This window comes from Mustela lutreola, chromosome 1 (genome assembly GCF_030435805.1).
Source record: "Mustela lutreola isolate mMusLut2 chromosome 1, mMusLut2.pri, whole genome shotgun sequence".
Taxonomy (NCBI): domain Eukaryota; kingdom Metazoa; phylum Chordata; class Mammalia; order Carnivora; family Mustelidae; genus Mustela; species Mustela lutreola.
The window spans coordinates 6,562,763-6,588,499 of NC_081290.1; the positions used below are offsets into that span (position 1 = coordinate 6,562,763).

Below are 25,737 nucleotides of genomic sequence, written 5' to 3' on the forward strand. Positions count from 1 at the left end.
GCTACATCCCATAGGTTTTGGACCCATGTGTCCTCATTCCCATTGGTTTCCATGCATTGTTTAAGTTCTTCTTTGATTTCCTGGTTAATCCTAACATTCTTGAGCAGGATGGTCTTTAGCTTCTAAGTTTGTGAATTTCTTGCAGACTTTTTCTTGAGATTGAGTTCCAGTTTCAAAGCATTGTGGTCTGAGAATATGCAGGGAATAATCTCAGTATGTGGTCTATTCTGGAGAAAGTTCCATGTGTGCTCGAGAAAAATGAGTATTCTTTTGTTTTAGGGTGGAATGTTCTGTATATATATGAGGTCCATCTGATCCAGTGTGTCCTTCAAAGCTCTTGTTTCTTTGTTGCTTTTCTGCTTCGATGGTCTTTCTGTTGCTGAGAGTGGTGTGTTAAGATCCCCTACATTTAATGCCTTCTTATCAGTATGTCTTTTTACTTAACAGTTGGTTTATGTAATTGGCTACTCCCATGTTGGGGCATAAATATTTACAGTTGTTAGATCTTGGTGGATAGACCCTTTAAGAATGATGTGGTGTCCTTCTCTATCTCTGATTACAGTCTTTAGCTTAAAATCTAATTTGTCTGATACGAGAATCACTACCCCAGCCTTCTTTTCAGGCCCGCTGGCATGAAAGATGCTTCTCCACCCCTTCACTTTAGTCTGGATGTATGCTTAGATTCAGAATGCTTCTCTTGTAGACAGCATATGGATGGGTCCTGTTTCATTATCCACAACCGGTGCCATTTTATGGGCCCATTTAAGCCATTCATGTTGGGAGTGATTATTGAAAGGTATGTTTTATTGTCATCCTGTTGCCTGTGAGGATCTTGTTTCTATGATTGTCTCTGTAAATTTCTGTTCTATATCACTCTTGGGGTCTTTCTTCTTTTATAGACGCCCCCCGCCTTAGTATTTCTGGTAGTGCCGGCTTGGTGGTCACATAATCTTTTAGTCTTTGCTGGTCTTGGAAGCTCTTTGTCTCTGCATCCATCCTGAACGTCAGCCTTGCCAGATAAAGTATTCTAGGCTGCATGTTCTTCTCATGTAGTGTCCTGAGTATGTCTTGCCAGCCCTTTCTGACTTGCCAGGTCTCTGTGGACACGTCTGATGTTATTCTGATGCTCCCTCCTCTGTACATAAAGAATCTCTTCCCCCAGCTTCCCTTAAGACAGTTTCTCTAAATTTAAGATTCACGAATTTCACGATCACATGTCTGGAGGTCTTTCTATCCTCGTTGATCTTGGAGGTGTCTTCTCTGTCTCTAGGCCAGGAGCAACGCCTGGTGTGTTTTTCAGTCAGTCCTGCTTGGGCGGAGTGGCCCTGCCCATGAAGGGGCCGGGCTCCGTGGGATTCGGGCTTTTGCTCTCTGGGGGTTTTTGTTCTCTGGCAGTTCTTCTGCCTTTTCAGAGGGTGAGAGCAAAGTAAAAACGGTCCGCACCCAGACCTCCGCCTCAGAGAGAAGCCACAGTTTGCTTCTCTCTGAATGGTCCGGAACACAGATGCCCCCTCTCTGCAAACTCCTTTCAACACCGCAGCCTCCCACAGGCGGCGCACACCCCCAGCCCCCGTCTCAGCGGCCGCCCGAGAACCCCCTTGTCTCTACTCCCATGCCACCAAAACCACGAGCCGTACTGGTCCCGGTGAGCCTGGTCTTGGGGCCTGCCAGTTCCCAGGACCGCTGACTCTAGCCCATGCCAGGTGCGCGCAGCCCGGGCGAAGGTGGAGGCAGGGGAGGTGGCTCTGGTGGTCGCGGCAGCCGCCAGCCGCAGGGACCACTGACTGGAGCCCGGGCCGCTCGTTCGGGTGCGAGCAGACGCGGCTGCGGCCGTCCTTTGACCATGGGCTTCGGTCTGTGCGTGCGGCTGCCCCGTCTCAACAGTTGTCCCTGAAATCCCTGGCGTTCTGTTTGAGCGCTGTGATCAGGCCCTTCCCACTTGCGGCCGCCAGTCTCCCAAGTTATTGCTGGTCCCCAAGCGCAGGCATTTCCGCACTGGGGTCTTACCAGTGGCTCACTTCTCCGGCGGTTCCCCTCCTGTGCACCCTCCCGTAGCGGTCTGCACACTCCGGCTCCTCTGTCGCTCTCCGCCCGTCGTCCTCTGGCCTGCAGAGATCCGGAAGTGTGAGATCTGCACGTCAGGCTGATGTCACGGCGTTCCGAGCGCGCTGGTTAGGTACCTAGCTCCGTTCGGGGAACCCGCTGAAACAGGGTCTCCTGCTCCTCTGCCATCTGGCCTCTCCTCCCAGTCGTGATTCTTTTGGTTGGCAGAGAATTGGAGATTAATGAAGCACTTGAATCATTGAGTGCTGAAATCTAGCTAATATCTTACTAAGTAGATTTTATAATCAAATACTTAGAGGTACTTAGCGGTTACCTCCAACTCTCTTATGTGGAATTCCTGATAACATACTCATTGAGACGGGAGTGAAAAGTGCACCGCTTTACAAAGCAGCGCTTTTCACAGTCAGCGGGCTCTGATAGAGGTTCTCTCGTGGGGGCGCCTGGGGGCGCAGCAGGTTCAGCCTCTGCCTTCGGCTCAGGTCATGGTCTCGGTCCTGGGATCGAACCCTGCGTCAGGCTCTCTGCTCAGCGGGGAGTCTGCTTCCCCCTCTTCCTCTGCTTGCTCCTCTGCCTACTTGTGATCTCTCTTTCTCTGTGTCAAATAAAATCTTAAAAAAAAAAGTTCTCTCATTTACATTGACCCAGTGTCTGCTTTGGTATAATTTACACCCGTTCTCTCTGGCACTGATTGGTAGGTAATCATTGTGCTTCCTGTGATAGCCTTATACATATTTGAACGTTGTGATCATTTCTTCCTTTTTATTATTCTCTTCTCTGGCTATAAATTTAAACATGGCTTTTCATGTGACATGATTTCCAGAGCCTTCATTATCTTTGGGCTGGACACATTGGGTTTATCATCATCATTTTTAAAATGAGTTGCCCCGGTACTATAAATTGGTATGACCACAGTTCTTCAAAGAAAGCCCAAAGAAGTTGTTACCTCTGGTTTTTCGTCTTAGTAGAGGTTTGTCAATTTTGTTGATCTCATCAGAGAACCAAGTATTTGGTCTCATTAATTTTTCTCTAGTATTCTGCTTATTAATTCATTTCTCTTTTTAACTATTTTCATCTGCTTGCTTTGGGTTTATTTTTCTCTTTTTCTGGTTCCTTTAAGTAGCAGTTTAGGTTATTAATTTGAGACCTTTTTCCTAGTAAAGCATTTAATGCTAATAATTTCCTTCTCAGCACTGCTTTAAATTCCACAGAATCTGATGTTATATTTTCATCTCTGATACATTAAAATTATTTCCTAATTTCACTTGAGAGTGCTGTCTTAGTTTTTTTGGCTAATAGATTGTTTCATTTCCACGTTTGGAGATTTTCCTTTTACTTTTGTTGATTTCTAGCCTAGTTCTTTTATGGTCAGAGAACTTTGTATGATTTCAGTTGTTTTAAGGTTTTTAACCCACATCCCTTTGAAAAGAATGTAGATAATGATGTTCTTGGCTGGAGTTTTCTGTTAGTGAGATCTGGTTGGTAGATTGTTCAAGGTCTTTGTTTTTGTTGATTTTTCTTTTTACTAGTTCTATTTTGAGAGAATTGGGAGTCTCCAGCTACAGTTGTGGATTTGTCTTTTTCTTTCAATTCTGTCAGTTTTTGCTTCATGTATTCTGACAATATGTTGTTTCCTCTTTTCTGCCTTCATTTGGTTTTTTTGGACACTTTTTAGCATTCTGTTTTAATTTACTGTCCTTTCAACAATTTTGTTTTGATGGCCGGAGGGCATCTCTCAGCAGGTGTGGGGGTGGTGTTTCGTCGCCAGGGCACATTTGGCACCGTCTAGGGACTTGTTTGGTTGGTAGAACTGGGGGGAGTGCTACAGGTGTCTGTTGAGTAGAGCCAAGGATGCTGATGCACATCCTGGTGTGTAGGGAGCTGGGCCTCTGCAGTGGTTGTCTGGCCCAGATTAATCCAGTAGTTCCCCCTGATGCACGGTGTCCCTCTCCGTGGTTTCAGTTACCCACGGTCAACCATGCTCTGGAAGCAGATGATTCTTCTGATGAATCATCAGAAGGACAACAGTAGCCTAATGCTGTGTCACAGTGTCTCCGTCACTCACTTCATCTTTCCGGGTAGGCATTTTATCACCTCCCATCATCGTAAGAACAGTGATGAGTACAGTACAATAAGTATTTTGAGAGATCACATTCATGTAAGTTTTACTACAGTATAATTGTTCTAGTTTATTAATTTCTTAATGTGCCTAACTTATAAATGAGGCTCTATCATATGTATGTCTGTACGTGTAGGAGGGAACATAGTAAATATATAGGGCTTGGTACTCTCCATGGTTTCAGGCATCCATTGGGGGTTGTAAAAACATAACCCTCAGGGATGAGGAAGGGCTGCCACAGTACTGGAGTTGAGGAAACCTTCTCTAGATAACACTGTATCGCCCGCGTCAGTGCTAATACAGGCTTTTCTCGGAGCTGTCAGCTTGATGCTCGCTTCTCAGTTTCGGGCTTTGTTGTAACCTGAGTGGGGTATGCCAGAGGTGGGGGCCCTGGTCACTCACTACCCAGTCAGTGGTACCTCAGATCCCTCTCTTCTTCCCCAGGCCTCTTGCCACTCTTTCTTTCTCAGAGTCCTCAAATCATCGCCCGTGCATTCTGTTCAAGTTTGAAAGCTGTGTTCCGTAGGAGAGACAGAGTGCCATATACTTGAGTCCATCTTGTCCAAAATCAAAATTAATTCCTGTCTTTTGCTAGTTTTTCTGTTGCATTTAACTTTTCTTTACTGAATTTGAGGAGTTCACCATTACTCTGGATTTTAATCTCTACTCTGATTCTATTCAGATTTCTCCTAGTTTCTCGGGGGTATAGCTCAGTGGTAGAGCATTTGACTGCAGATTTCTCCTAGTTTCTCAACTCTTCCAACTCTGCAGTGTCCTGAGTTGAACAGAAAACTTGAGCGCAATAATACTCGCTAGTGTCTTGCCCTGTTTGCTTGGGAATCTGCTCAAGGAATCATTCTTTACCCCAAGAGCTAAGAGTCTCCTACATTTTTTTTTTCCCTAATATTTTAGAGTTTAACCTTCCACATTTGGGTCTTTTGTCCTCATGGGTTTCAAGTTTACACAATAAGTAGTATGAACCCAAGTTTATTTTTCTTAAATGGGTCAGATGTTCCAGTGTCCTCCATAAAGAACATCCAGTGTTATTTTCCCCCAATGATTTATCAAAGCATTTAACCAGTCAGGTCACCATATGTAAATATGTAAGTGTGTGTGTGTGTGTGTGTGTGTGTGTGTGTGTGATGTATTCTGTTCTTTAATTAGTTTCACTTTTTTTTTTTACTCTGGCTTTAGTAGTGTATTTCAGTGTGTGGTAGAGTGAACCTCTGATTTTTTTCTTTGTCAGAGTTGTTGCATCTTTATGGATCTTTACTGTTCTATAATAGTCTTGGAATCAGTTTGTCGAAATGCTAGCGTTTTGGTTGGGATTGCATTAAACATGTTGTCTGTAGAGAATTGAATCTTAATAAATTATTCCATCATGAACATGTTAACGTTTCTTTACTCACTGAGGTACTGTCCATTGAAACAGTTTTAAGTACTTTCTTTAAAAACCTTGTACGTTCTTTCTGGGGTTAATTCCTAGATTGTTTTAGTGTTTGTGAATAAATACTGAATGGTAACATTTCTATTTTTTCTTAGTTATTGCTGGTTGAGAAAACCACTATATTCTTTTGTGTCTGGAAGCCGCCAACTTTTCAAAACTGGGGTGGGGGGAGAGCCTGAAATACATAGTATAAAACATTGCTACCTACTTTTGTTCCTTCAGCATGACCTGTCACTGGAAAGTTCCCTTAAAAGGTGACCTGTCCAGGTGTACATACTAAAATATGTCTTGCACAATCTTCTTACCCTCTTTCTTAAAACCTCTTAATATAAGTCAGTGCCATAGAATGATTGATCATGATAGGAACAATTATGGATTAATTCAGGTTGGGTAGCTTTAATGAAATGAGATTTAGCTCCCATCTGTAAGGTTAAGACTTCATAAGGCAGAACAGTATGATTTCAAGCCAGGCAAAGAGCAAATCCAAGACACAGAGGCATGAAAGTGTATTTGGTTGTGTGATTACGATCTTTTCTTTTCCCTTATGCTTGATCACTCCCTCTTAAGTATTTTGTAACAGCTCAGACTGGACTCTACCATACTTTCCAAAGTTAGTGGAAATTTAGTGGTCTATTAAGGCCACTCCTGGATGTCACTTTATAGCTGTTAACGTTTTCCATTCATGGGCTGGTTGTTAATATTACTACAGATTCCTTATTTCGGAAGTATATGTTTTATTTTTCTGTATGCTTTGTCTCCTCACTAAATTTCCTAGAGCTCCTAAGAAACCTTTGAATGCTACTTTTTAATTTTCAGATTCACAAAGGGGAAGAAATATAAAGCAGATTTAAAGAGTTTATATTTTGAGAGATGACTCTGTCTCATTTTAGAATTAGATTTTGCATATAGATAACCCTGATATTTGTGATGTCTCTACTTACCTTCAAAACTTTTTAAAAAAATAGATCATATCTGAAGATATCAGTGAATTACAGAAGAATCAAACTACAACTATGGCCAAAATTGCACAATATAAGAGGAAACTCATGGACCTTTCCCACAGAACCTTACAGGTAGTACTTTGCAAATTTTTTTTGAACATTTTTAAGACTGTATGTGAGACCATGCTTAATAGAGAATTATTTTGGAATAGAGAAAAACATAGTGAAAGGAAGTAATAGTAATTTGAAAATGAAAAGTACTGATCTTTTCTCAGTAAAACTTGGGCAGTGGAGGAGAGGTCTCACAGGAGTGAGTGAAGAAAGCAAATAAATTCTAAAATTCACATTTTGGGGCACCTGGGTGGCTCAGTGGGTTAAAGCCTCTGCCTTCGGCTCAGGTCATGATCTCAGGGTCCTGGGATTGAGCCCCACATCAGGCTCTCTGCTCAGCAGGGAGCCTGCTTCCTCCTCTCTCTGCCTGCCTCTCTGTCTACTTGTGATTTCTTTCTCTCTCTCTGTCAAATAAATAAAATCTTAAAAATAAATAATAAAATAAAATTCACATTTTATTGAGAGGGTAGAAATAAATCGTCTTGGTGCAAAGAAAGCCTGTATCAGATCACTAATGTTTTCATAAAAGTAGTAGGAAAAACACTCAATTTTCAGTGCTAGAAAGGGGAGTATAACCATTAATGAAAAAAGAGGATGAAAAACAATAATAGAACTTCAAAATTAGCAAAAGGGCATAAAAGCATGAGCATCAGCAAAAATTGAAATTGTAAACTATCATGAAGACAGAAACATTGCCTACCAGAATCAGTGCAATACAGGAAGAACTGTAGGCAGAATAAAATTTATAGTCTTTAAGCCTTCATTTAAAAATACAAATGCAAAAATAAGGAAGCTAGTCCTCACAAAGTTAGACATCGAGAGAGGCTAGTAAGAGAGAAACAAAGATGTGAAATGAGTGAAACCAGAAGTTAATCATAGTACAGAAAATAAATTGAAAGCTGTATCTTTGAAAAGATCTTTTAAAATAGCTAAATATTTTATGAGTCTGAAGAAGGAAAAGAAGAATTAGCAGTGAGAAAAGAAACATTACTATAGATAACACAGAACAGAATGAGAAGATACTACATTGTAATTCACGGCAACAAATTTGGGAGCTAGAGAAAATCGCTAAATTTTGCTGATTTCAATTTTGCTAAAAACTCATCAGCAGAGACACAAACATCTTAAATAGATTGTAGAAACAATTGAGAAACTTACTAAATACCAACCCTGGAAAAATACCAAGGCCAGATAGTTTGATTGCTGAACTCTAACCACTAAAGCGCTAATTCCGAAGTTGTAGGAAAAATACATAAACCATCTCCTCATTTTTTAAAATAACTTTGAGATAAAATTCACCAGCCATACAATACACCCTTTTAAAGTATACAGTTTAGTGGGTTTTAGTATATTTAGCCTGTGCATCATTGTTATAATCGATTTCTGAAATTTTCATTGCCCTAAGAAGAAACTCCATCCCTGCTGGCAGTCACTTCCCATTTCATCCAGAACTCCCAGCCCTAGGCAGCCGCTTCCTGTCGCTACGGATTTGCCTGTTCTGGACACGTCATGTGAATGGAACAGGAGATGTACGATCTTTTGTGACTGGCTGCTTTCATGTAGCATAATGTTTTCAAGGTTCATCTGTGTTGTAGTATGTCATACTACATAAAAATATACCATATTTTTAATCTGTTCATCAATTGATGAACATTTTGGTTGTTTCCCCTGTTTGGTTATTATGAATGTTGCTGTTGAAATGTTTGTGTGAATGTATGCTTTCATTTTTTGTGGGCCCATAAGCCTACCATTGGAATTACTTGATCATGTGGTAACTCTTTAACATTTTGAAGAACTGCTAAAAACTGTTTTCCAGAGCAGCCAGGCTATTTTACATCTGGTTTTGGTACCCCAAAATAAAAATCTAGTAACAGATATGTCTAATAAATACACAAATTTTGCTGAGTGAAAGCAGCCAGATTTAAAGGCTACATATGACATGATTCTGTTTTTATGGTGTCATGCAAAAAGCAAAACTAGAGACGGATAACAGATCCATCGTTGCTAGGGCGGGTAGTGAGGGAGAGGAGTAACTACAAGGAGGTGAGGGAAAGGTTCTGTGTCTTGACTGGGGCCATGGTAACATGACTTTATCAAGATTCCTAGTAACTGTACACCTCAAGTGGGTGGATTTTGTTCTATGTGGATTAGACCTCAGTAAATCTAACCTAAAACAACAGAAGTGCAGTAGTTTTAAATGAAATAGAAGCAAAATGATTCCAACTACTAATCAAATCCTATAAGAATATACTGTGACTGAGTGAGGTTTATTTCAGGAATGTGGGGTTGGTTTTATAACAGGAAATCAGCATATAATTTATCATGATCAACACATTAAAGAAGAAAATATGAAAAAGACTGTTAGCACCAATTCAAAGAAAGCACTAAAATCACATTTCAGAAACTATTATTATTGTGTTATCTTGGAGGTTTTCATAAAAATATAAAGGTAAGTAACTAACATAAACATTGGATTTTCTTTTTGCTAATGACATGATTGTGTATCAGGAAAACTCAGGGAAAAAGACAGTATGGTAAGATGGCTAGATACAAGGTAAAGGTACAAAAACCAAAATTCCTTTTTACTGCTAGTGGAAATAGGAAAATATTCCATTTACTATGATGAAAAAATTATACTTAGGAATAAATTTATGAGGAAAGTAAAAAATGTGAAATAAAGTCTTTACAAATAGACATATAAACCTCTTAGGTGCGACTTACTGTTCATTTTATAAGATTAAAAAATACAACTTTTAGGGTGCCTGGGTGGCTCAGTGGTTAAGCCACTGCCTTCGGCTCAGGTCATGATCTCAGGGTCCTGGGATCGAGTCCCGCATCGGGCTCTCTGCTCAGCAGGGAGCCTGCTTCCTACTCTCTCTCTCTCTGCCTGCCTCTCTGCCTACTTGTGATTTCTCTCTGTCAAATAAATAAATAAAATCTTAAAAAAAAAAAAAAAATACAACTTTTAAAGCCCTAATTAAAATCTTTCAGTTCGTAAAGAATAGGTTTTGGCAATAGCTCTTGGCTAAACAAAATAGTGAAAGGGACTTGTCAGATTTTAGAACCCGTTTTAAAGGTTTTGTAACAAATCAGTGTGGGATTGGCATAGGATTGGACAAAAAAGATCAATGGAACAGAACAGAGATCCAGAAATAGATGCCAGTATAACGTAACATTTAGTATGACAAGTGGTGATATTTCAGTTCCGTAGGTTTATGTAATAAATAAGGCTAGAGTAACTGGCCCTGTAGGGAAGAAACAGACTGTGTGTTTTACCACAGACAAAAACGAGTGGATGAGAGAGATTGAACTCTAAGAAGTTTATGACGCTACATGTACAGCCCTAGGGACTGGAGAGATTTTTGGCCAGAAAGCCAGGAACTATAAAACCAAATTAGCTACATAATTAGAAAATTTTCTGTAGCAAAAGGTGCCAGAGCCATTTGTCAATGGTCGTGTGACAGATACCAGAAAAAACGGAATTTGCAGTTGGCACTAATTATTCATACTATACAAAGAGATACTTCAGTTTTGGCCAAAAAACCCAAGTGAAATATGGGCAAAGAATGTGTAAAGGCAGTTCACAGAAGAGCAAATGCAAAGTAGTTCTTCACTATTAAAAGATGTTTCTTTAATTTTCAGGAAAGGGCAGATTATAGAAAAAACGTGGGCTCCATTTATACTTGTTTGGGGAAAATTTAAACAACTTACTGCTGATTGGAATGTGGGGAAAGGGCTACTTTCATGTGGCCTAGGAATCTAAATTGCTTGTGAAACAATTTAGCTTCTGTTAGACTAAAAACATGCTTTTAAACCCAGCAGTTTCATTCTTGGGGGTGGGTGGGTCTATATAAGCAAATCTATAGATATAAAAATATTTATAATATCAAAACTAGAGACAACATATATACGTCTCAGTAAGAGAAATAACTAAATTAGCTATTGGTCATTGATGCATGAAAAATTATGCAGGCATTAACAACAAATTAGAGGCATGTATCAGTATACTAAAGCAGACCACCAAGTAAAGATGCGCAAACCTGATTGAAATCTTGAACTGTGAAGATTCCTGCTATATTGTGAGTGTATTGTTGAGCTGGTTTCTTTCAGCAACTGACTGCAATAAAATTACTTGCATGACTAAAGAGAACCATGATTCTGTTGGTATTGCTGGTGGCTTTTCTTCACACAGGTCCTGATCAAACAGGAAATCCAGAGAAAGAGCGGGTACGCCATCCAGGCGGACGAGGAGCAGTTGCGAGTTCAGCTGGACACAATTCAGTGTGAACTGAACGCACCCACCCAGTTTAAGGTAGGCATTTGTGAGCCCATAAAGCTAGAATCTAGCCCATAAAGCTAGAATTCCATAAAGAGGAATTTTGGGGCGCCTGGGTGGCTCAGTGGGTTAAAGCCTCTGCCTTCGGCTCAGGTCATGATCCCAGGGTTCTGGGATCAAGCCCAGCGTCAGGCTCTCTGCTGAACAGGGAGCCTGCTTCCTCCTCTCTCTCTGCCTGTCTCTCTGCCTACTTGTGATCTTTCAAATAAATAAATTAAAAATCTTTAAAAAAAAAAAAAAAGAAAAGGAATTTTATATAGTGGTAATTATTAAAATATTCTGTCATCTTTAGTCAAACTTCCTTACTAAAGTAGATTCTTAATGTTGGCTTTGGCCTGTGTTAGTGTTAACGTAATCGTGTTAGTAACAGAGGGAGAATGAGACAACTTACTAGAGTGGTACCGTCCTGTTCAGAAAAGAAGATTCTCTTGGGCTGCCTGGGTGACTCAGTCAGATGCCCAGCTCTGGATTTTCAGCTTATGATCTCAGGGTCCTGCAGCCGAGCCCTGCGGCAGGCGCCCTGCTCGGTGGGGGGTCTCCCTGACGCTCTCCCTCTCCTTCTGCAACACCCTCCCCAACACACGGGCACACACACACTCTCAAAGAGATCTTAAAACCACCAACAAAACCTGTGGTTAGCAGTTGTAATTGGATTTGGTCTTATGTTTAGGGCCGACTAAATGAACTGATGTCCCAAATCAGGATGCAGAATCATTTTGGCGCAGTCAAATCTGAGGAGAGGTACTACATAGACGCAGATCTGCTCCGAGAAATCAAGCAGGTAAGTGCACCCGCGCCTTTTAGAAAGGGGAAGTCACTTCACATCCGGTAGGCTCGCTGCCGCCCGAAGGAGAAACACAAGTGTTGACAAAGATGGGACGGAAATACAGCCCTCGCGCGCCGCTGGTGGTGATGTCAAACGGTGTGACTGCTGTGGGAAAGGTTTTCAAAAAATTAAGCCTCTGCGGACCGTATGATCGCGCAGTTCTGCTTCTGCATGTCCCCCTGGAGGAGCCGAGAGCCGGGACCGCGACGCTGCGCTCCTGTGTTCCTGGCGGTCCTCCCCGCAGCCACAGTGTGGAGGGACCGGGTGTCCACAGAGCGATGAATAAGCCAGATACAGTGTATGTACCTTGTAGGAGATCCCTCAGCCTTAAGAGCAGAGGAAATTCTGACACCCCCTGCAACATGGATGAATCCTGAAAATGTGAGGGCAAGTGAAATAAGTCAGTTTAAAAGGACACATTGCAGGATACCTAGTGCAGCTCCCGGTAGAATGGCGGTCGCCAGGGGCCGGCGGCGAGGGAGTGAGGAACGCGTATTTCTGAGGTACAGATTTATTTGGGAAGAGGAAAGTTCTAGAGGTAGAGTTTTATATAATGTGCATAAACTTAATGCTGCTGAACTGTATACTTTGAAGAATGGTTAAAATGGATATTTCCATGTTTTTTATATTTTATAATAAAAGATGAATTCAGTTAGTAGAGGCAGAAAGTTCCCTAGACCCTCGTATTTCAGTGGTAGGTGGTGGCGGCGGCGGCGGCAGCACTTGAGAAGACATTAGCTTCTGCATCCGCTCAGTCCTTCCTCTGTACCTGCTTCACCTACACTTCATTTAAGGTCGGTGATTTGTATGTACATTGAAGTCTGGGAAGTAAGTGCTCTGTGTCCTGGATTCCCAGCTTGTACGCCACAGAAATTGTGACTAGGTCCAGTTACGGATCCTCTCAGCCCTCAGGGGACCTAGGTAAAGGCTGGGGTGGCCACAAACCGCTCCATTTTTAGGCTCATTTGGTTTGAAAATTTTGGGAAAGTACTGCTCTAGCTTTATTTTCTCCAGTATAAATACAGTCCGTGGTTATTTTTCATTAAATCAAATTATATCTAAAGATAGAAAAATGGTAAATTTTATAGAACATACGGAGTGGGACTGTTGGCAGGGCCCGGAGGATTTTCGATAGTTAAAATTGTCATCCACAAATCCCGTTTTATTATGTGCTTTGGAATGGATATTGTCATTTGATACAGCTAAAGGCCAGTTTGGGCCCTGGATTCTTGGGAACTTAGGTACAGACACACTTGATTATATCCCATCGTAAGTATCTACAGGAAAATTAGCGGAGAATGACTTCAGGCTGTTGAGGTAAAGAACTGTACTGAAGAGTCTAGGCAGTATCTGGAGTAACGGAAGCACCTAGCGGAAACCACAAAAAGCAGTGTTTGTTTTGGGATTAAGTCACATCTCATCACCTAGCTGAGGAAGTTAACCAGGTTTCTTAACCTGCATCTCAGCTGTTTTATCTGCAGCACCAAAGGGTGCCTGAAGGAATGTTAAGTAACTTATTTAGTAACCGCGAGGCTCTAAGAACTGTCTTAACACCTGGATACCTGCAGTTGTCAGCAGCTGTGGGTACCACTGCCTTCACGTACTGGATACTCGAAACCGGAAAACTCCGTTTACAGAGCGAGGAGTGTGCCAGTCATCCGTGTTTGGGTACCTTCTTGCATTCAGATTTAATATAAAATCTGCGTCTTCTGTAAAATTTCTGTTGCGGATAGTCATGTGATCTTGTTTTTCACAGCGCGTTTGTCTAGATCATAGAAGTGTGGTCGCAGAAGACGGAGGGCGGCTGTTGGGGCGCGTGTGCGCTGGGAGCGGCCGTTTTAGGGCTGTATTGCCAGTAAAAGAATGGGAAAAAGTCCTTATTCCTGTGGGCAACTTGCAGCTTAATAGATTACTACATTAATCTATTTCTAAATTTCTTCTAGCATTTAAAACAACAACAGGAAGGCCTCAGCCACCTGATCAGCATCATAAAAGATGACTTAGAAGACATCAAGTTGGTAGAACACGGATTGAACGAAACCATCCACATCCGAGGTGGGGGCTTTAGCTGACACTGCACCGAGCTCCGCTAGCGGCTTGTGAAACTCTCCTCTGCTACGTCAGACCGTCCTTAGGGATGAGACTGACCTCACGGAGGGGAGAAAGGAAAACCGTCCTCTCCTGGCTTGTGAGGAGGTTACTGCTGATTGAGGTCTGAAGTGACACCGCTTCACAGCTCTTCAGAGAGAGCCTCTGGCAGATTTACGCCTGAAAGCTGTGCTCCGCTATAAAAGAGAAGTACGTGATCACTGAAGAGAAGTACTGTTGTGCATTTTGACAACAGCATTGTTCTTAAAACTAATCAGTGTTTAATGATCATTTTCCATTGAGCCTTTACTCTGCTTTCCATAGCAAGTAGATACAAAACACCTGCTTTGCCCATGACATAAACTACACAACCACGTGGCTGTTGGAGCTTTGTACTTCAGAATGTAAATGTGCATCCGTTTTATATGTTTGTGCATTCACCCGTGGGGGGGGGTAAAGGAAATGGAAGAGTATTTAATGATTAATGTGGGGTTTTTTTTCATTCTATAAAGAGTTGAAAATATATTTTTATATTATTTTACTTGAAATTTATAGAACACATTTAAGTGATTAGGATATAGCAAAATTACATTTTATCATTTTTGCAACTTTTTTTGGTTTTTTTTAGGCCTTTTTATTTCTAAAGATGAAAACGGAAATAAATTCTTGATCATAATCACTTTTATGTAATTCTGTCTGATGCTTTATTTGGCTATGGGAGAGTAACCATGTCTTCACAAGTATTCAATCATCACAATTCAAGAATTTCAGTCTTTCCTTGAGTCTGATTTTTCCCACCTAAGGAAAATGTATCCATGCTGACATATTTTGACTAGGTTATGGCAGACAAAACATTTCAGGTGTCACCTACGGTAAAGAATTCCCTATCGTTAGTATTTGAAAACTCTGGAAAATCTGAATTAGACATCATGTGAAAGAGATTTTTTAACAGTCCGGTAATTTTGAACAGTTCTGACGACAGACTTCCCCCTGGCCTGTTGACCAGGTTGTAACGCTCTAACTTTTGTTGTAATGCTCTGACTTCGCACTGGCTTGTAGTGAGAAGTGTTTTGAGAAGCAGGCCCGTGCCTCTTGGCGCTGTGCCGACAGGGACGGTGAGGAGCGGTAGATCCCCAGAGCTCATCCTGTCCGAGCCCCCTGAACAGATTGAACAGAGTTGTCCAGTTGCAAACCAGGAGACTGGGAATTTTTAAAAAGGATTCTGATTCTGAGCTGCTGAAAGTTTGCAGCCACTTTTGCCGAGCTGTTGGCGTGCAGACCTGCGGACCCTCCTCCGTCGTACCTTCCTGCTCACTTCGTTGCCATTCCAGCAAGCTCTTCCCTGGTGTTTTCTCCTTGGCCCAGAAAACAGCCAATCTCACTCTTCTCTTCCGTGTAGCGGAGTAGAGGAGGAATTTCTGTCCTAGACACCCTCCTATCAGGGCGACTTGTTGATCTAACCGAGCAGTTTTACTCGTTGAGCCGTAAAGGCGAGTGCACAGCCTGCTCATCACGCATGCCATGTTCACTTCTCTAGCCTTGCATTTTTTATGCTCTGATGTTCTTGGGCTGATATTTTCACAAGATAAATACTCCTAGGCAGGGCCCAAGATCTGCCTTAGAAAGACCGGCCTAGCCGGCCTCATAAGTTTCAAACCCACCGACCGCGCGTGCGCAGGCAGCTCTGTCCTCGGTTCCTGTGGCCTTTCGGAGAACGGGACTTGGCAGAGGTGCGGTCAGAGCAAGTACAGGACAGATTCTTGTGTGCTGAGTAGGAAGAGCAAGGACCCATTTTGGCCTGAGGACTAAGTTGTGTTCTCCAGCACAATTTCTAAAAGTTCTAATGGACAGCCCACTCAAGATTTCAAACGCGAGGAGAGGTGAGCAGCACAGCAGCGCACCGAGACCGCAGGGAAGATGGCGGCGTGGGAGGGCGCTGGGCTCTCTCCCGCCACAGACACTGAAGATGCAGCCAACTCGGAGAATGACCTCAGCACTAGCAGCCCAGCTCCTGCACAGCTACAGACAGAAACACACTCAGAAGGGCAGCGGCCGAGGGACGCCTGGGTGGCTCAGTTGGTTAAGCAGCTGCCTTCGGCTCAGGTCATGATCCCGTCATCCTGGGATCGAGTCCCACATCGGGCTCCTTGCTCAGCGGGGAGCCTGCTTCTCCCTCTGCCTCTGCCTGCCATTCTGTCTGCCTGTGCTCGCTCTCTCCCACTCTCTCTCTGATAAATAAATAAAAAATCTTAAAAAAAAAAAAAAAAAAAAAAAAAAAAAGAAGGGCAGCGGCCGCAAAGATGCAGCTGAGAATCAGCTAGTGCGGTGGTCACGCCTGAGCGAGAGGCATGGAGGGCTTCCCGGAGGAGGGGGTCAGATCCCAAATAGGGCACTCCCGAGCCTGGAGGTCACTGAGGAGATGAGCCACCATAACCTCTGGCTCGCAAATCAACAGGACTTCTCCCTGGGAGACTTGGAGGGCAACAGGAGACTGAGACTCCACTCTTAAAGGGCCAGGACCCTACATGACTGGGTTCAAGAACCAGCGCCAAGGCAGCAGTTCGGTGTCTGGCTTAGACGGGAAGATTTATTGACTAATTATAAGGGAAGTGCTGGAGGAGTATGACCTGTGGATGCCCCACGGAAAGACATGCTGGTGTACACAGCTGCTCTTGACCTCCCCCGGGCTTCACTGGCCAGAGCTGCCGGGAAACCGCGGCGGGAAACCCTCCGTCTACCTTGCCGTCCCCCTCCCGCAGCCCTGGTGCTCCCGCAGCCGGCTCCCCCCCGGCTCCCACCACGCTAGGCCCAGCAGGCAGCCCCTTCCTAGCACCCCGCCCCAGGGAGCAGGGGAGAGGGCCCACGTCCCGCCCCCCAGCACACACACAACAGTTGCAGCGAGGCCTCCCAGCACCTGCACCAGGAACTAGCCACCCCCAACCCCCCCAACCCCCGTCAGCACTCCCAGAGCAGCTGCAGCCTGGCAGCCGGCCACGCAGGGAACAAGCCCCGCACACCGGGGTGCCCACAGCAGTGGTGACCAGTCACTGCAGCCAGCCCTGCCCACCAGAGCGCGTGCAGCCGCGGCGGCGAAGTCTCACACCGTGCCGGGGGCCGGCTCTATCCCCCAGTGCCTCCTTAGCAATCATGGCCCAGTCACAACAGGAGGGTGCGTGCAGCCCACACGTGACCTCCTGGAGTGCTGGGTCTCGGTGACCAAAGGGACTTCGCTACTGGGCCCCACGGGATGACTTCTACATAAGGCCACTGCTTTCAAGACTAGGAGATGCAACCGACCCACCCAATACACAGAAACAGACAAAATGAGACAAGGAAAGAAGACAAACCTCAGGAAAGGAGCTAAGCGAAACAGACAAGCAATTCACTTGATAAAAGTTCCAAGTAATGGTCATAAAGATGCTCAGACTTGCGACCAGAGTGGATACACTGAGAACTCTAACGGACAAGTAGCAAACAGAACAAAGAGCCAGTGAGATCGGACAAATTACCGAAATGAAAACCACGCTAGAGAACCAAGAGCGTGTCAGGTGGCGCGGAAGAATAGCTCACCAAACCAGAAGACGGGGTAGTGGAAACCACTGAAGCTGTGCAAAAAAGAATTTTAAAAAGAAGGCTAGGGAACTCTGCAATATCAACTGTACTAACATTTGTTTTAGAGGGATCCCAAGAGAAGAGAGAAAGAGGCAGAAAACTCTGGGGAAGGAAAACAGGCAGCCAGGTCCAGGACACCACAAACAAATGAATCCAAGAAGGTCTACACCAAGACATATACTAATTAAAATATCAAATCAAAGATAAAATCTTAAAAGCAGCAAGAGAAAAGCAGCTAGTTCCATACACGGGGAAACTCCATAAGACTATGAGCTGACGATTCACCAGAAACTGCAGGCCAGATGCGAGTGGCATGCTATATTAAAAGTGCTGAAAGGAAAAACCTAAAACCAAGAATATTCTACCCAGCAAAGTTATTCAGAATTGAAGGAGAGATACAGTTTCCCAGCGAAATTTTTAAAAGTTCCACTGCTAAACCAGCCTTATAAGAAATGTTAAAGGTACTTCTTTAAGCAGAAAAGTCCATAACTAGAATAAAACCATGAAGGGAAAATTTCACTGGTGAAAGCAAAATACAGTAAAAGTACGAGATCACTTATAAGCTAGTATGTACATTAAGACACAAAAGTAGTAATATCAATTATATCTACAATAACTAAAGGATACACAACCATGTAAAATATGACATCATATACATAAAACATGGACAAGGCACATAGAAAATGTGGTTTTAGAATGTTTGAACTTCAATGACCATCATCTTACTTACTTACATAGACTAACATATCATCTACATATTATACACACACACACACACAGAGGATGTTATTATATATGAACATCATGGTAACCACAAACCGAAAACCTGTAAGTGATACACAAAAAATAAAGAAGAATTCAAGCACAACTCGAAAGAATGTCATCAAATCACAAGGACAGAGAGCAAGGAAAGAAGGAAGTGGGGCTCAGTCACTTGAGCATACGACTCCTAATTTCGGCTTCAGTCATGATCTCAGGGTTGTGAGACTGAGCCCCACATCAGGCTCCACACCTAGTGGAGTGCAGAAAACAACAAAACAAAACCAGGAAACTACATTAACCAGGAAACAATAAAATGGCATAAGGACATGCTTATCAGCAATTACTTTAAATGTAAAGAGACTAAATGTTCCAATCAGAAGACAAAAGGTGACTGAATGGATTAAAAACAACAAGACCCATCTGCATGTTGCCTACCAGATACTCCCTTCAAACCTAAAGATAATACAGACTGAAAGTGAAAGGGAAAAGATACTCCAGGCAAAAAGAGGCCGGGGACGGGCGGGGAGAGCCAAGGTAGCGATACAGAGGTCAGTGCCGCAGACTTCTGAAGGAAAACTGGCTGGCTGGGAAGATGGAGTAAGAGGACCCTGAGCTCACCCAGTCCCAGGACTACAAGTAGACAACACCCCTGTCAGTGTAAATAGCCTGGAAAACCACCCGAAGACTGGCAGGACACACTTCACAACTGAAGGCTAGAAGAGGCCCCAGGGAAGAAGGCAGGAAGGCAGGAAGGCGAAGGGGCGGCCGAGGGGCTGAGCAGACCAGGGCGCCCGCGGGGCCGGAAACGGACTTTCCCAGGAGGGAGGCGGGCCACAGATGGGGAAGACAAACCTCCGTAACACCGGCCTTTCAAAGTGAGAGGTGCTGAATCCTTTGAGTTCTTAAAACCAGCAGGACTTAAAGCCCAGAATTCAAAAAATTAGCGGGTTCAGCTGAGCCAGGGCAGCATGTGAAGTGGCGTCTCCACCATAAAGAGAAAGCACAGCAACCAACCCACGAGTACAGCTGAGAATGAGCAGTTTGGAACCCACCAGGGGCAGATCGGACATAATGAGCTCCGAGCGCAGCCCGCAGACGGGCATCACGGGGCAACCCTCCCGGAACAAAGGGGCTGGTGGCACCATTTTTCTCCTCCAAGCCCCAGCATAAACCATGGCCACCTATGAAAAGTAATGTGGTGCTGAAACTCCTTCCCTAACTGGCTGGCACCAAGCCCTTGCTTCAGGGGATCTGCCCTTCCCAGTCAGACTGGCCTGAGTCCTGGCTCCACGGGCCCCTCCCCAAGAAGGGGAAACCCTTCCATGCAAACCCTGCCAGCACCACCTCCCCCGACTCACCCATTTTACAGGACCTCAATTCCTCTGGCGGGGGGTAGGTCTCAGTTTGCAGGCAGACCACTGCACACCTGGCTGCCTCCAACAGGCAAAGAGCCTCTGCAGAAACTGGACCGAAGGCAAAAAGAGACAAAGACTCAACAGCAGAGCACGCGTGACACACACCGGAGACACACCCCTGAAGCACGAGGCACTGGCGACCAGGGGTCGCTGCACTGCAGGGCACGACTGGACCGCTCCTCCACAACGTTCTTATTGTTAAGAGCAAAAGAAGTAGCTGACTTTCCTAACCTAAAACAGGTCCAGAAAGTCAGACAAAATGCGACAGAGAAACCTCTCCCAAATGAAAGAACAAGGACCAAACCCCAGCAAGAGACCAAGTGAAGGATAAAAATAACGTGCCCAGAAGAGAATTAAAGTAATGGTCACAAGATACTCACTGGTCTGGAGAAAAGAGTGGAGAACATCAGTGAGACCCTTAACACAGAGATAAAAAAGACCCAATCAGACAGGAACACAATCAATGACACTAGAATACACCTGACAGGATAAAGAGCAGGCTAGGTAGAGTGGAGGAACAAATTCATCACCTGGAAAGCGCAGGAATGAAGAGTAACTAAGCTGAGAAAAAAGACAAAATTAGGCAAGCTGAGGATAGTCTTAGCAACCCAGTGACTCCATCAAGTGTAATAAGATCCACACTACAGGGGTCTCACAAGGAGAGAGAGAGAAAGGGGAAGAAAATTTATTTGGAAGAAATAATAGCTCCAAACTTTCCTAATCTGGGGAAAGAGATACCCCCACCCCAAATTTAATCAAAGGAGGTCCAAACCAAGACATAGGAATTAAAATGTCTAAAAGTAGCAATAAAGACAAAATTTTAAAAGCAAGAGAAAAGACAGTTATGTGCAAGGGGAAACCCCCTAAGACTATCAGCTGCTTTTCAGCAGAAACTTTGCAGGACAGAAGAGAGTGAAATGATACATTCAAAGTGCCGACAAGGGAAAACTCTGCAACCCCAAATACTCTATCCAGCAGGACTGTCATTCAAACTAGAAGGAGAGATAAACAGTTTCCCCAACAAAAACTAAGGAGTTCACAATCACTTAAGCAGCCCTACAAAAAATACTAAAGGGGAATTTTGAGTAGAAAAACCATTATATCAGAGTATGAAAAATAAAAAACACAAAAGCAGTAAAAATAAATATTTCTGTAAAAATTAGTCAAGGGATTTGTCAGGTAAAAGGAGGTAAACACGGGGAGGAGAGGAGGAGAGAATGGGTGTAAACTTTAGTGACCATCAACTTAACACAGACTGCTTTGTGCAAAAGACATTATATACAAACCTAATAGAAACCACACATTAAAAACCAGTATGCAAAGAATAAAGATATGCAAAGAATAAAGAGAAAGGAATCTAAGTATATCACTAAAGAAAACAAAAAACCATAAAAGCTAGAAAATAATTAGAGGAAATCTATAGAAACTACCACAAAGCAAGTAACAAAATGGCAATAAATACATATCTATCAGTAATTATTGTGAATGTAAATGGACTAAACATTTCCATCGAAAGACACAGGGTGTAGGGCACCTGCGTGGCTCAGTTAGGTGTCTGTTTCGGTTTTAACTTGGGTCATGATCTCAGGGTCGTAGGACTGAGTCCCTCGCTGGGCTCCACACTCAGTGGGGAGTCTTCTGTCCCTCTCCTTCTGCCCCTCCCTCTGCATGCATGTGCTGTCTAAAATGGGTAAATAAATCTTAAAAAAAAAAAGAAGACACAAGGTGACAGAGTAGATAAAAAAAGAAGACCCATCTATAGGCTGCCTACAAGAGACTCATTTCAGACCAAAAGACACCTGCAGACTGAAAGTGAGGAAATGGTGGGGCGTCTGGGTGGCGCAGTCAGTTAAGCCTCTGCCTTTTGGCTCGGGTCACGATCCCAGGATCCCGGCACTGAGCCCCAAGTCAGGCTTTCTGCTCAGTGCGTCTTCCTCCACCCTTCCTCCCACTCATGTTCTCTCTCTCTCTCAAATAAAAATAAATTTCAAAAAAATAAAGTGAGGAGGCATCTGGGTGGCTCAGTTGGTTAAGCATCTGCCTTTGGCTTAGCACAGTTCATGATCTCAGGGTCCTGGGATCGAGCCCTCAATGGGCTCCCTGCTCAGTAGGGACTCTGCTTCTCCCTCTACCCCTCACCCCACTCATACTCGCTCGCTCTCTCTGTCTCAAATAATTAAATAAATCTTTTTTTAAAAAAGAAAGTGAAGGGACAGAGAAACATCATGCAAATGGATGCCACAAGAAAGCCAGAGTAACGATACTTATATCGGACAAAATAACTCTAAAACAAAGACTGTAGCAGAAGACAAGTATACTATATAATAATAGAAGGGAGCAACCCAGTAAAAGGATAGAACAATTAAATATTTATGCAACCAACATGAGAGCACCCCAATATATAAAACAGTAACATAAATACTCAGTAGTAGTATAGTAATATCAGGGGACACCAACATACCCCACTTACAGGGGTGGACAGATCATCCAAACAGAAAATCATCAAGGAAACAATCGCTTTGAATGACACACTGGACCAGACGGACTTAACATCCATATTCAGAACATTCCATCTTAAAACAGGAGAATACACATTCTTTGCAAGTACACATGGAGTATTCCCCAGAAAAGATTACATTTTAGGCCACAAAGCAAGCTTCAGCCATTAAAAAAATAAAAAAATTTAAAAAGCCACACCATACATCTTCTCTGACCATACCACTACAAAACTAGAAATTAACTGCAAGAAAAAAATCTGGGACCACAAATACATGGAGGTTAAAGAACATGCTATTAAACAATGAATGAGTCAACTAAGAATACAAAACAGAAGTTAAAAATTACATGAAAACAGATATGAGAACACAATAGTCCAAAAATCTTTGGGATGGAACAAAAGTGGTTCTCAGAGGGAAGTTTATCGCAATAGAAACCTGCATTGAGAAACCGGAAAAATCTGAAGTAAACAACCTCATCTTATACCTAAAGGAGCTAGAAAAACAACAATAAACAAAACCCCGACTCAGCAAAAGGAAGTACATAATAAAGGGCAGAAATAAATTACACAAAAACCAAACACAGAAAACAAAAACAAAGAAACACCAGATCAATGAAAACAGGAAGCTTATTCTTTGAAAGGATCAACAAAATGGATCAACCTCTAGCAAGACTCAAAAAAAAAAAAAAAAAAAAAAGAGAGAGAGAGAGAGAGAGAGCGAGAACCCAAAGAAACGAATTCACTAGTGAAAAAGGAGAAATAACAACCAGGACTGGAGAAATAACCACCAGGACTATAGAAATACAAACATTTATAAGAGAATATTATGAAAACCTACATCCCAAGAGATTGGATAACTCAGAAGAAACGGATAAATTCCTAGAAATATATAACCCATCAAAACTAAAGCAGAAAGAAATAGAGAATTTGAACAGACCAATTACCAGCAGTGACACTGAATCAGTCATCAAAAAACTCCCACAGAATAAAAGTCCAGGACAGATGGCTTCACAGGTGAAGCCTAGCAAACATTTAAAGAAGAGTTAGTACCCATTCTTCTCAAACTATTCCAAAAAACAGAAGAAGAAGGAAAACTTCCAAACTCATTCTATGAGGCTGGTAGCACCCTGATACCAACACCAGATAGAGACACTACAAAAAAAGAGAACTATAGGGCAATACCTTTCATAAATACAGATGCAAAAATCCTCAACAAAACATCAGCAAACTGAATCCAACAATACATTAAAAAGTCATACAGCACAATCAGGTCAGATTTAGCCCTGAGATGTAAGGGTGGTTCAGTATTCACAAAACAATCAACATGACACATCATACCAACAGGAGAAAGGATAAAAAATGTATGATCACTTCAATAGCTGCAGAAACAGCAAGTGACAAAGTACGACATCCATTCACGATAAAAACCCTCAACAGAGTAGGTCTAGAGGGAATGGTCTAGAAGGAACATGCCTCAACATAATGAAGACCTGATGTGAAAAACCCAACATCGTATCCAACAGTGAAAAAAGGAGAGCTTTTCCGCTATGGTTAGGAACAAAACGAGGACATATACTCTCCCCAGTTTTATTCAACGTAGTACTGGAAGTCCTAGTGGCAACAATCACACAACAAAAAAGAAATAAAAGGCATCCAAGCTGGCAAGGAAGAAACCAAACTCTATTTGCAATGACATGATACCATAGAAAACCCTAAAGATTCCATCAAAAAACTATTAGAACTGATAAATGAATTAAGTAAAGTTGCAGGATACAAAATCAATGTACAGAAATCTGTTGTTGCCTTCTTATACACTAATAATGAAGCATCAGAAAATGAAATTAAGAAAACTGAGCCTGGGTGGGTCAGTCATTTAAGCATCTGTCTTCTGCTCAGGTCATGATCCCAGGGTCCTGGGATTAAGCCCTGAATTGGGCTCCACACTTGGTGGGGAGTCTGCTGTCCCTCCCCTTCTGCTCCTCCTCCTGCTTGTGCTCTCTCTCTCTCTGTGTCTCTCTCAAATAAATAAATCTTTTAAAAAGTAAAAGAAAACAATCCCATTTGCATTTGCACCAAAAACAAAACATCTGGGAAAATACCAAAGAGATAAGAAATCTGTACTCTAAAAACTATAAAACACTGATGAAAGAAATTCAAGATAATGCAAAGAAATGAAAAACATTCCATGCTCATGGGTTGGAAAAAAAAAAACAAATATTTTAAAATGCCTATAACTACCCAAAGCAATCTACAGATTTAATGTAATTCCTGTCAAAACACCAACAGCATTTTCCACAGAGCTAGAACAATCCTAAAATCTGCATGGAACTACAAATGATCCTGAACAGCCAAAGAAATCCTGAAGAAGAAAAACCTGGAGGTATCATACTTCCCGATTTCAAGTTATGTTACAAAGCAGTAGTAACTAAAACGTTATGGCATAAAAACAGACACACAGATCAATGGAAAAGAACAGAAACTCCAGAAATCCACAACTAATAGTCAATCGTCATCAAAGGAGGAATGAATACGGCAAAGAGTCTCCTCAGCAAATGGTGCTGAGGAGACTGGACAGCACCAAGCAAAAGAATGAAACTAGACCACTTCCTTTCCCCACACACAATAAACACAAAATGGATTAAAGACCTAAATGTGAGACCTGAAACCATAAAACCCAAAGAGGCACAGACAGTAATTTCTCTGGTATCAGCTGTAGCAACATTCCTCTAGGTGTGTCTCCTGAGGCAAGGGAAATCAAAGCAAATATAAACTACTGGAAATTCATCAAAATAAAAAACTTCCACACAGCAAAGGAAACGATCAAAACTAAAAGCCAACTTACTGCATGGGAGAAGATATTTGCAAATGACATAACTGATAAATGGTATCCAAAACATATAAACTGATCCAACTCAATACCCAAAAAACAAATAATCTGATTTAAAAATGGATGGAAGAGGCGCCTGGGTGGCTCAGTGGGTTAAGCCGCTGCCTTCGGCTCAGGTCATGATCTCAGGGTCCTGGGATCGAGTCCTGCATCGGGCTCTCTGCTCAGCAGGGAGTCTGCTTCCTCCTCTCTCTCTCTCTCTCTGCCTTCCTCTCTGCCTACTTGTGATCTCTCTCTGTCAAATAAATAAATAAAATCTTTAAAAAAAAAAAAAAGAAAAAATAAATAAATAAAAATGGATGGAAGAATATGGACAGACATTTCTCCAAAGAACATCCAGATCATCAGCAGACACAGGGAAGGATGTTCAACATCAGTCAACATCAGAGACATGCAAACCAAAACCACAACATGGTATCACCTCAATCCTCAGAAGGGCTAAAATAAAAAACATAAGAAACAAGAGTCAGTTAAGATGTGGAGAAAAAGGAACCCTCTTGTACTGTTGGTGGAAATGCAAATTGGCGCAGCCACTGTAACAGTATGGAGAGTTCTCAAAAAATTAAAAATAGAACTACCCTATGACCTAGGAATTGCACTACTGGGTATTTACCTAAAGAATACAAAAACACTAA

At 42.7% G+C, this 25,737-nt stretch overlaps 1 protein-coding gene across 2 annotated transcripts in view; it reads left to right on the forward strand.

The window, feature by feature from the left end:
• Nucleotides 1-14,608, forward strand: part of NUP54 (nucleoporin 54) — a 36,421-nt gene extending 21,813 nt beyond the window's left edge. For both annotated transcript variants that reach the window (XM_059158993.1, XM_059158985.1), the window contains 4 exons: nucleotides 6,593-6,700; nucleotides 10,872-10,991; nucleotides 11,686-11,796; nucleotides 13,785-14,608. In XM_059158993.1, coding sequence (XP_059014976.1) covers nucleotides 6,593-6,700; nucleotides 10,872-10,991; nucleotides 11,686-11,796; nucleotides 13,785-13,913 — 468 coding nt within the window. In that variant the 3' untranslated portion in view covers nucleotides 13,914-14,608. The remainder of the gene's footprint in view (nucleotides 1-6,592; nucleotides 6,701-10,871; nucleotides 10,992-11,685; nucleotides 11,797-13,784) is intronic.
• The last annotated feature ends 11,129 nt before the right edge of the window (nucleotides 14,609-25,737 follow it).